Below are 12,378 nucleotides of genomic sequence, written 5' to 3'. Positions count from 1 at the left end.
GCAGGTCTCAGGTCTCCATGTTGACTGCCTTTTGCTGGCAGTGGTCTCAGGTCTCAGGGTGACTGTATTTGGCTGGTAGTGGTCTCAGGTCTCAGGTCTCAGCGTTGACTGTCTTTTATTGGCAGCGGTCGCAGGTCCCAGGTCTCAGGTCTCAGGGTTGACTGTATTTGGCTGGTAGTGGTCTCAGGTCCCAGGTCTCAGAGTGACTGTCTTTTATTGGCAGTGGTCTCAGGCCTCAGGTCTTAGGTCTTAGGTCCCAGGTGTCAGGTCTTAGGTGTCAGGTCTCAGGTCTCAGAGTTGACTGTCTTGTATTGGCAGCGGTCGCAGGTCTCAGGTCTCAGGGTTGACTGTATTTGGCTGGTAGTGGTCTCAGGTCCCAGGTCTCAGAGTGACTGTCTTTTATTGGCAGTGGTCTCAGGTCTCAGGTCTTAGGTCTTAGGTCCCAGGTGTCAGGTCTTAGGTGTCAGGTCTCAGGTCTCAGAGTTGACTGTATTTGGCTGGTAGTGGTCTCAGGTCCCAGGTCTCAGAGTGACTGTCTTTTATTGGCAGTGGTCTCAGGTCTCAGGTCTTAGGTCTTAGGTCCCAGGTGTCAGGTCGCAGGTCTCAGGTCTCAGAGTTGACTGTATTTGGCTGGTAGTGGTCTCAGGTCCCAGGTCTCAGAGTGACTGTCTTTTATTGGCAGTGGTCTCAGGTCTCAGGTCTTAGGTCTTAGGTCCCAGGTGTCAGGTCGCAGGTCTCAGGTCTCAGGTCTCAGGGTTGACTGTATTTGGCTGGTAGTGGTCTCAGGTCCCAGGTCTCAGAGTGACTGTCTTTTATTGGCAGTGGTCTCAGGTCTCAGGTCTTAGGTCTTAGGTCCCAGGTGTCAGGTCTTAGGTGTCAGGTCTCAGGTCTCAGAGTGACTGTCTTTTATTGGCAGTGGTCTCAGGTCTCAGGTCTTAGGTCTTAGGTCTCAGGTGTCAGGTCTTAGGTCTCAGGTGTCAGGGGTCAGGTCTTATGTCTTAGGTCTCAGGTGTCAGGTCTTAGGTGTCAGGTCTCAGGTCTCAGGTGTCAGGTCTTAGGTCTTAGGTCTCAGGTGTCAGGTCTCAGGTCTCAGGTCTCAGAGTTGACTTTCTTTTATTGGCAGCGGTCACAGGTCTCAGGTCTCAGGGTTGACTGTATTTGGCTGGCAGCGGTCTCAGGTCTCAGGTCTCTGAGTTGACTGTCTTTTATTGGCAGCGGTCTCAGGTCTCAGGTCTCAGGTCTTAGGTCTCAGGTCTTGCTGGCAGAGTGATTGCCTGGCGAGGAAAGAGTGTTTTCCCTCAATATTCCTAAAGTTGTCGACTATGAACTCCTCTTTTGTAAAAATGTATTGACAGAACTGCCACCTTGCCAACTTCCCCAGCGTTCCATCCTCTGCCTTTAGCCCAGTTTGGGACTCTGTCTAGTCCCGTTAGTCTAGTCCTCTTGAGGTGTCCCAGCTGTAGGACCTGTCCCTGATTCTGGCTTTTCTCTGTGCCACAGGTGGATGCCAGCACATCTTACAGGATGAACCCTCTCGCTGCCCTCAGCATGGACCGCTCCGTTCTGGTCAGTGAAAGCTACCGGCCCCACGGAGGACTTCTCTACACGGGTATCCGGCCTTTCTCAGATAAGCCCCAGGAGGCCGGACCCGCCCTCCCTCCAGGCTACGACCTCCTGTACAAGCCCGACGTGACCACGGATGGTCAGAAGTCTGCTAATGGATTTGTGGGACTGTACAAGAACCAGCCTGTGGGTTTACAAAAACCTCTGGTGGTCTCTGCAGCAGGAGGTGATGCCCTGGCTCTGGACCGCAGAGTCCTACCGACCGACAAACAGTCAGAACTGGGCGTCGCCAGCTTCCTGAGACTGCCGTGGATCAGTCCTTATGCTGATCCATCAGTCTACCCCTTTCTGGACATGGCCTATAAGGCGTCCTTCCTGTCCCAGCCTTCCCCCTTCGTTCACCAGCAGATGGCGTTTCAGTCTCTCTGTGCTGCAGGAGGCGCAACACCTGGGGACGACAGACTTTTCTACCTGCCTCAGTACAACCCCTCCCCTTTGGGCTCTTCTATCAGGTTCCCCTCTGCCACTCCGGCTTCTGCCGTCCTGTCAGCCCCGAGCCTCCGCCAAGACAAACCTCTACAGGGTTTGAGTCCTCAGGTACACCAGGAACAGTCCGCTTTCAGCACCAGTCCACAGATCCACCAGAAACCCAAGCCTCATGCTGCTCCAAACCCTGAGAGACTCCACGGTGGAAAGTCCAACCATCTATCCTCCTCCATTAATGCTCTGAGTAGAGGTGGAGGAAGCAGTGAGGCCCCTGGGACCAGTTCAGCTACCACTGCTGCCTTAGAATCCCCCCCAGTCAACCAAACCCCCACAGACCTCCAGAAGTCCCTTTACAGAAGGTCCTTCTCATCTTCAGCCTCCCTGTCTCATCCTTTTAACACGAGCCTGGGCTCAGAGACCTGCAGCGCCAGCACTAAAGAGGCTGTGAAGAGGTGTCCATCACCCAAAAAGACACAGATGGACCGGACTGTACCCCCAAAGCCCACCGAGGAAAACCAGCCAGATCTGACCGCCAAAGAGCTAGAGGCACTCTCAAACCGACTTCCATCAAAGTTGGGGTGTTTACTGCAGTCAGATGGCCTGCCTTCACCTGTGAGTACACCTGCAAAGACTCCAGACTGTCCTGAGGGGATCAGCTCTCTACCCTCCCCTTGGGTTGTCCCGGGTTCCTCCCCGGCTGTGAGCTCTGAGCACAACAGAGGAACTCAAATCAAGAAAAGTTCAGACAATCTTTCTCAGAATTCTCCTGGCTCCGTTACAGAGATACCTGGTCCAGGTTCTGCCCCAGGGGGAAGACCTTCTGCACCTTCTCCTCCCCCAAAGCCGAGACCTGACTGGCCTAGAGTTCTCCCTTTTGATTCGGACAAAGTCAGTCCTAAAAGTAGAGGAGAAACTCGGCCTAGTTCAGAGAAACAGAGCTTGACTTCTCAAGAGACCAGTGTTCATCAGCAACCAAAGGGAACCCCCTCAAGTCAGAGCTTTGCAGACTCCTACCTCCCTCCTGGCTTAGGCTTCACAAACCGCTATGTCCCGTACGCCATAGCTGAGGATTTGACCGTGCAGCGCATGACCATGCCAGGGAAGGGGCCCGTATACCCTCACCCAGTCCTGCTTGGCAGCAGCAACTTCTATCCACCTCGCCTTGTTCCAGAGCCTGGCCTGACATACGGAGTCCATCCAAACAAAGGGGACTTCATGGCATACCGGAATCCTCAGGCGGCCCCTCCACCTGTGTCCTCCCACTCAGGTCTAGACCGCCTCGGCACCAAGGAGAGAAGTTGGAGAGCAGAACCACACAGGAGTCAGGACAGGCCCTGCGATGACTCCTCCCACAACGAGAGGGACAAGTCCAAGCACCAAACCATGAAGGCCCAGAGCAAGACTCTGACTCCTGCCAGAGAAGATTTCATCTGTATCGACCTGGTCCAAGATGACCTGGACGAGGACTCGTCCAATAACGAGCACAGCTCTCCATGCACCATCAGAGAGGATTTCACAAAGCCTGCCGTCAGTAGCTCTAACCACCTTCATGAAAGACATCCATGGTCTTCTAAAGACCACCTTCCAAAGCAGGCTGGAAAGCAAATAGGAGGCTTGGTACCCCAGACAGTCCAACCAGAACCTCCTGACCACAGATCTTCATCTCCCACATCAAGTAAGGAGATCTCTCAGGAGATCCATGAAGAGGAGGAACCCCTTAGTCCATTTCCAGACATCCCAGAGGAGCAGATGATGCGCTGTGCCAGAACTTCTCTTCTTCAGTTTTCTAGAAAATGTAAACCTGGAGCCTCGAATGGTGCTGGGAGTGCTGAGCTTAGAGTCCCCAGTGAACAGGAACGCTTGGTAAACGGTACAAGCACTGGCGATGGTATTCAGCCAGAGACCACAGCTCATAAAAATGTGGACTCGGAGCAGACCTTAAAAGATGACGGCTCACTGGGTCTAATTAAGGAACATAAATGTTCTAGTGGAGCCGTGTGTGCAATCAGCCGCCAGCAGAGCCCAACATACGGGGGCGGCTGTCCCTCAGATAGTCCCGTTTGTTGCAGTACGGGCTCAGCACATAGAGATTTTAGTCCTCAGGTCCCAGCCTGGACCGGTTTGAATCCCAGGGTACCAGCTGAGGGAGTCATGACCATCAGAGCACCTGTGTGTTACAAGATAAATCCCAGAAGTTCTGCCTGTAATCTCAGAGACCCTAACAATCAGAATCTCAGCAGTAGAGACTTCGTGGGGCCATGCTGCAAAAACCAGACTCTGAGGACACCATCTGGAGAAGCCAGAATTTACAGCAGTCAGATTCAGAACTGCAAAAGCATCAACCCTAGATTACCTGATGGGGAAAACCGTGATTGCATGAACTCAGGTTGCTGGAACATCAACCCCACGTCTCCAGGGAGGAACCCTTTCATTGGTCCAAATTCTACAAGTGATATGTCTAAAGGTCAGGCTGTCCCTGTGTATGGAAACCATTACCCTGCTGGTCCAAACTCTCAGCACTTTCCACCAGGAGATCCAGCCAGTCAGGACTTGGACAGGAGGCCTACTGATCTGAATCAAGAACTTCCAGTTTGCCAAGACCTGGAAGCTGAGTGTCCCTCCGCTAATGAGGTGGAACCACGCTCCAGCGTCATCACCAACTTCAGTGAGGATGGTAAGGAGAAAACCCAGGACGGCATGGACCCACAAACAGACGAGGATGAGGGTCCAGGCTCCTGCAAAAACCGGCGCTCTGGACTGACCAAACGGATCGCCAACTCATCCGGCTACGTGGGGGACCGGTTTAAATGTGTGACCACAGAGCTTTCCGCCGACTCCAGCCAGCTGAGCCGCGAGCAGAGAGCCCTGCAGGTAAGACCAGTGTTTAATTCCATCCTTAGTCCATCAGCATGTCTGTACTCAATGTGACTGTAGATACCGATATGTGATTGGTCAGTTCAGCCCAACTCAGGCTCATGAGCTAGACTTTAAAGTACAACCACCACTTAAAGGCAGAGTTAAAAAAGGGCCAAACATTAACACAGGCAACTAAAACATGACGACAGAAGCAGGAACATGCCACCAAGTTACAGCTGCAGGAAGAAAAGTCAGAAAACAGCAGCAACACCAGTGCAAGTCAGGAAAACATGACAATAGTAGCAGCAACACCAGTGCAAGTCAGGAAAACATGACAATAGTAGCAGCAACACCAGTGCAAGTCAGGAAAACATGACAATAGTAGCAGCAACACCAGTGCAAGTCAGGAAAACATGACAATAGTAGCAGCAACACCAGTGCAAGTCAGGAAAACATGACAATAGTAGCAGCAACACCAGTGCAAGTCAGGAAAACATGACAATAGTAGCAGCAACACCAGTGCAAGTCAGGAAAACATGACAATAGTAGCAGCAACACCAGTGCAAGTCAGGAAAACATGACAATAGTAGCAGCAACACCAGTGCAAGTCAGGAAAACATGACAATAGTAGCAGCAACACCAGTGCAAGTCAGGAAAACATGACAATAGTAGCAGCAACACCAGTGCAAGTCAGTGAAACCTGGAGCTAATCTATGGAGAAAAGGTGCAACACCTGCACAAGGTGCTTAAACATTACAGAGCATGGTTGCAACACCAGGTCGGCATCAAACCTTCAGAGTTTTGAAAAGAGTGTTCCTCATTCTCTGTTGTATTTCTCCAACATAACTCACATAAACAGTTAGAATGAGCAGATGTGTTTCTGTCTTTCTCAGTAACATCATGTTTTTCTGTGTGTGTTCTTCATCAGCGTGCAATGCTGCGTTTCTCTGAGCTAGAGCTGAAGGAGAAAGAGGGAGGACAGGGAGGAGGACAGGAGGAGGGGGAGGTGATGACAGTGGCGGGGGAGACGGCGTCGGCAGACAGCCGCCAGGGAGGTTCAGAGAGAGGAGGAGAGGAAGAGAGGAAGAATGAAGGAGGAGGACAAGGCTCGTCTTCAGCCGCCCCGGAGGCAGCAAGAGGTGAGAGGATGTCCGCAGATTTCTGCAGGATGACGTGAAGTCACGCTCATAAATCAGACCCACACGGGTGTGTTTAGGCGCTTCACTCGCTCTGAGTCTCTCTGTTTGTTTTTGCGTGTCTGTGTGTGTTTTAGGTGTGTGTTTTGTGATTGTGAGTCTCTCACACACATTTGAACTCTGGGTGCTCCTCGCTCTTTTCAAGCCCAGCTCAGAGAGAAAACATCCAGACCCCTAGAACTCACAGAAACACACGTCAGACTTCTACATGAGCAGAAGTTTGTCTGCACCTTATTCCTCTCTGAAGAACTTTTTCTGTTGAGAGACGTAGCTACAACACCAGCACAAGTCACTCAACATGGAGAGACGTAGCTACAACACCAGCACAAGTCACTCAACATGGAGAGACGTAGCTACAACACCAGCACAAGTCACTCAACATGGAGAGACGTAGCTACAACACCAGCACAAGTCACTCAACATGGAGAGACGTAGCTACAACACCAGCACAAGTCACTCAACATGGAGAGACGTAGCTACAACACCAGCACAAGTCACTCAACATGGAGAGACGTAGCTACAACACCAACACAAGTCACTGAACATGGAGAGAAGTAGCTACAACACCAACACAAGTCACTGAACATGGAGAGACGTAGCTACAACACCAGCACAAGTCACTGAACATGGACGTGGCTACAACACCAGCACAAGTCACTGAACATGGAGACGTGGCTACAACACCAGCACAAGTCACTCAACATGGAGAGCGTGGCTACAACACCAGCACAAGTCACTCAACATGGAGAGGCGTGGCTACAACACCAGCACAAGTCACTCAACATGGAGAGACGTAGCTACAACACCAGCACAAGTCACTGAACATGGAGAGACGTAGCTACAACACCAGCACAAGTCACTGAACATGGAGAGACGTAGCTACAACACCAGCACAAGTCACTCAACATGGAGAGAAGTAGCTACAACACCAACACAAGTCACTCAACATGGAGAGACGTAGCTAAAACACCAGCACAAGTCACTAAACATGGAGAGACGTAGCTACAAAACCAGCACAAGTCACTCAACATGGAGAGACGTAGCTACAACACCAGCACAAGTCACTGAACATGGAGAGACGTAGCTACAACACCAGCACAAGTCACTCAACATGGAGAGACGTAGCTACAACACCAGCACAAGTCACTAAACATGGAGAGACGTAGCTACAAAACCAGCACAAGTCACTCAACATGGAGAGACGTAGCTACAACACCAGCACAAGTCACTAAACATGGAGAGATGTAGCTACGACACCAGCCCAAGTCACTCAACATGGAGAGACGTAGCTACAACACCAGCACAAGTCACTAAACATGGAGAGACATAGCTACAACACCAGCACAAGTCACTCAAAATGGAGAGACGTAGCTACAACACCAGCACAAGTCACTCAAAATGGAGAGACGTAGCTACAACACCAGCACAAGTCACTAAACATGGAGAGACGTAGCTACAACACCAGCACAAGTCACTCAACATGGAGAGACGTAGCTACAACACCAGCACAAGTCACTCAACATGGAGAGACGTAGCTACAACACCAGCACAAGTCACTAAACATGGAGAGACGTAGCTACAACACCAGCAGAAGTCACTCAACATGGAGAGACGTAGCTACAACACCAACACAAGTCACTCAACATGGAGAGACGTAGCTACAACACCAGCACAAGTCACTCAACATGGAGAGAAGTAGCTACAACACCAGCACAAGTCACTCAACATGGAGAGACGTAGCTACAACACCAGCACAAGTCACTCAACATGGAGAACTGAGCTACAACACCAGCACAAGTCACTCAACATGGAGAGATGTAGCTACGACACCAGCACAAGTCACTCAAAATGGAGACGTGGCTACAACAACAGCACAAGTCACTCAACATGGAGAGACATAGCTACAACACCAGCACAAGTCACTAAACATGGAGAGACATAGCTACAACACCAACACCAGCACAAGTCACTAAACATGGAGAGACGTAGCTACAACACCAGCACAAGTCACTCAAGATGGAGAGATGTAGCTACAACACCAGCACAAGTCACTCAACATGGAGAGACGTAGCTACAACACCAGCACAAGTCACTAAACATGGAGAGACGTAGCTACAACACCAGCACAAGTCACTCAACATGGAGAGACGTAGCTACAACACCAGCACAAGTCACTCAACATGGAGAGACGTAGCTACAACACCAGCACAAGTCACTAAACATGGAGACGTGGCTACAACACCAGCACAAGTCACTCAACATGGAGAGACGTAGCTACAACACCAGCACAAGTCACTCAACATGGAGAGACGTAGCTACAACACCAGCACAAGTCACTAAACATGGAGAGACGTAGCTACAACACCAGCACAAGTCACTCAACATGGAGAGACGTAGCTACAACACCAGCACAAGTCACTAAACATGGAGAGACGTAGCTACAACACCAGCACAAGTCACTCAACATGGAGAGACGTAGCTACAACACCAGCACAAGTCACTCAACATGGAGAGACGTAGCTACAACACCAGCACAAGTCACTGAACATGGAGAGACGTAGCTACAACACCAGCACAAGTCACTCAACATGGAGAGACGTAGCTACAACACCAGCACAAGTCACTCAACATGGAGAGACGTAGCTACAACACCAGCACAAGTCACTCAACATGGAGAGACGTAGCTACAACACCAGCACAAGTCACTCAACATGGAGAGACGTAGATACAACACCAACACAAGTCACTGAACATGGAGAGAAGTAGCTACAACACCAACACAAGTCACTGAACATGGAGAGACGTAGCTACAACACCAGCACAAGTCACTGAACATGGAGAGACGTAGCTACAACACCAGCACAAGTCACTGAACATGGAGAGACGTAGCTACAACACCAGCACAAGTCACTCAACATGGAGAGACGTAGCTACAACACCAGCACAAGTCACTCAACATGGAGAGACGTAGCTACAACACCAGCACAAGTCACTCAACATGGAGAGACGTAGCTACAACACCAGCACAAGTCACTGAACATGGAGAGACGTAGCTACAACACCAGCACAAGTCACTGAACATGGAGAGACGTAGCTACAACACCAGCACAAGTCACTCAACATGGAGAGAAGTAGCTACAACACCAACACAAGTCACTCAACATGGAGAGACGTAGCTAAAACACCAGCACAAGTCACTAAACATGGAGAGACGTAGCTACAACACCAGCACAAGTCACTCAACATGGAGAGACGTAGCTACAACACCAGCACAAGTCACTGAACATGGAGAGACGTAGCTACAACACCAGCACAAGTCACTCAACATGGAGAGACGTAGCTACAACACCAGCACAAGTCACTAAACATGGAGAGACGTAGCTACAACACCAGCACAAGTCACTCAACATGGAGAGACGTAGCTACAACACCAGCACAAGTCACTAAACATGGAGAGATGTAGCTACGACACCAGCACAAGTCACTCAACATGGAGAGACGTAGCTACAACACCAGCACAAGTCACTAAACATGGAGAGACATAGCTACAACACCAGCACAAGTCACTCAAAATGGAGAGACGTAGCTACAACACCAGCACAAGTCACTCAAAATGGAGAGACGTAGCTACAACACCAGCACAAGTCACTAAACATGGAGAGACGTAGCTACAACACCAGCACAAGTCACTCAACATGGAGAGACGTAGCTACAACACCAGCACAAGTCACTCAACATGGAGAGACGTAGCTACAACACCAGCACAAGTCACTAAACATGGAGAGATGTAGCTACAACACCAGCAGAAGTCACTCAACATGGAGAGACGTAGCTACAACACCAACACAAGTCACTCAACATGGAGAGACGTAGCTACAACACCAGCACAAGTCACTCAACATGGAGAGACGTAGCTACAACACCAGCACAAGTCACTCAACATGGAGAGAAGTAGCTACAACACCAGCACAAGTCACTCAACATGGAGAGACGTAGCTACAACACCAGCACAAGTCACTCAACATGGAGAACTGAGCTACAACACCAGCACAAGTCACTCAACATGGAGAGATGTAGCTACGACACCAGCACAAGTCACTCAAAATGGAGAGACGTAGCTACAACACCAGCACAAGTCACTCAACATGGAGAGACATAGCTACAACACCAGCACAAGTCACTAAACATGGAGAGACATAGCTACAACACCAACACCAGCACAAGTCACTAAACATGGAGAGACGTAGCTACAACACCAGCACAAGTCACTCAAGATGGAGAGATGTAGCTACAACACCAGCACAAGTCACTAAACATGGAGAGACGTAGCTACAACACCAGCACAAGTCACTAAACATGGAGAGACGTAGCTACAACACCAACACAAGTCACTCAACATGGAGAGACGTAGCTACAACACCAGCACAAGTCACTCAACATGGAGAGACGTAGCTACAACACCAGCACAAGTCACTAAACATGGAGAGACGTAGCTACAACACCAGCACAAGTCACTCAACATGGAGAGACGTAGCTACAACACCAGCACAAGTCACTCAACATGGAGAGACGTAGCTACAACACCAGCACAAGTCACTAAACATGGAGAGACGTAGCTACAACACCAGCACAAGTCACTAAACATGGAGAGACGTAGCTACAACACCAGCACAAGTCACTAAACATGGAGAGACGTAGCTACAACACCAGCACAAGTCACTCAACATGGAGAGACGTAGCTACAACACCAGCACAAGTCACTCAACATGGAGAGACGTAGCTACAACACCAGCACAAGTCACTCAACATGGAGAGACGTAGCTACAACACCAGCACAAGTCACTAAACATGGAGAGACATAGCTACAACACCAGAACAAGTCACTACACATGGAGAGACGTAGCTACAACACCAGCACAAGTCACTCAACATGGAGAGACGTAGCTACAACACCAACACAAGTCACTAAACATGGAGAGATGTAGCTACAACACCAGCACAAGTCACTCAACATGGAGAGACGTAGCTACAACACCAACACCAACACAAGTCACTAAACATGGAGAGATGTAGCTACAACACCAGCACAAGTCACTCAACATGGAGAGACGTAGCTACAACACCAACACAAATCACTAAACATGGAGAGATGTAGCTACAACACCAACACCAACACAAGTCACTAAACATGGAGAGATGTAGCTACAACACCAGCACAAGTCACTAAACATGGAGAGACGTAGCTACAACACCAGCACAAGTCACTCAACATGGAGAGACGTAGCTACAACACCAGCACAAGTCACTCAACATGGAGAGACGTAGCTACAACACCAGCACAAGTCACTCAACATGGAGAGACGTAGCTACAACACCAGCACAAGTCACTAAACATGGAGAGACGTAGCTACAACACCAGCACAAGTCACTAAACATGGAGAGACGTAGCTACAACACCAGCACAAGTCACTCAACATGGAGAGACGTAGCTACAACACCAGCACAAGTCACTCAACATGGAGAGACGTAGCTACAACACCAGCACAAGTCACTCAACATGGAGAGACGTAGCTACAACACCAGCACAAGTCACTCAACATGGAGAGACATAGCTACAACACCAGCACAAGTCACTCAACATGGAGAGACATAGCTACAACACCAGCACAAGTCACTCAACATGGAGAGACATAGCTACAACACCAGCACAAGTCACTCAACATGGAGAGACGTAGCTACAACACCAGGACAAGTCACTAAACATGGAGAGACATAGCTACAACACCAACACCAACACAAGTCACTAAACATGGAGAGATGTAGCTACAACACCAGCACAAGTCACTAAACATGGAGAGACGTAGCTACAACACCAGCACAAGTCACTAAACATGGAGAGATGTAGCTACAACACCAGCACAAGTCACTAAACATGGAGAGACATAGCTACAACACCAGCACAAGTCACTAAACATGGAGAGACGTAGCTACAACACCAGCACAAGTCACTCAACATGGAGAGACGTAGCTACAACACCAGCACAAGTCACTAAACATGGAGAGACGTAGCTACAACACCAGCACAAGTCACTAAACATGGAGAGACGTAGCTACAACACCAGCACAAGTCACTCAACATGGAGAGACGTAGCTACAACACCAGCACAAGTCACTAAACATGGAGAGACGTAGCTACAACACCAGCACAAGTCACTAAACATGGAGAGACGTAGCTACAACACCAACACAAGTCACTAAACATGGAGAGACGTAGCTA

The 12,378-nt window shown here is 49.6% G+C and overlaps 1 protein-coding gene across 1 annotated transcript in view; it reads left to right on the top strand.

The window, feature by feature from the left end:
- LOC121506173 (BCL-6 corepressor-like) overlaps positions 1-12,378 on the top strand; it is an 87,473-nt gene that overhangs the window by 23,105 nt on the left and 51,990 nt on the right. The window contains exons 3-4 of the mRNA XM_041781819.1: positions 1,501-4,920; positions 5,834-6,044. Of these exons, the coding sequence (XP_041637753.1) occupies positions 1,501-4,920; positions 5,834-6,044 (3,631 nt within the window). The remainder of the gene's footprint in view (positions 1-1,500; positions 4,921-5,833; positions 6,045-12,378) is intronic.

The sequence above is a fragment of the Cheilinus undulatus genome, linkage group 24 (genome assembly GCF_018320785.1).
Source record: "Cheilinus undulatus linkage group 24, ASM1832078v1, whole genome shotgun sequence".
Lineage (NCBI taxonomy): Eukaryota > Metazoa > Chordata > Actinopteri > Labriformes > Labridae > Cheilinus > Cheilinus undulatus.
This window is presented reverse-complemented; position numbering and strand designations above follow the sequence as displayed.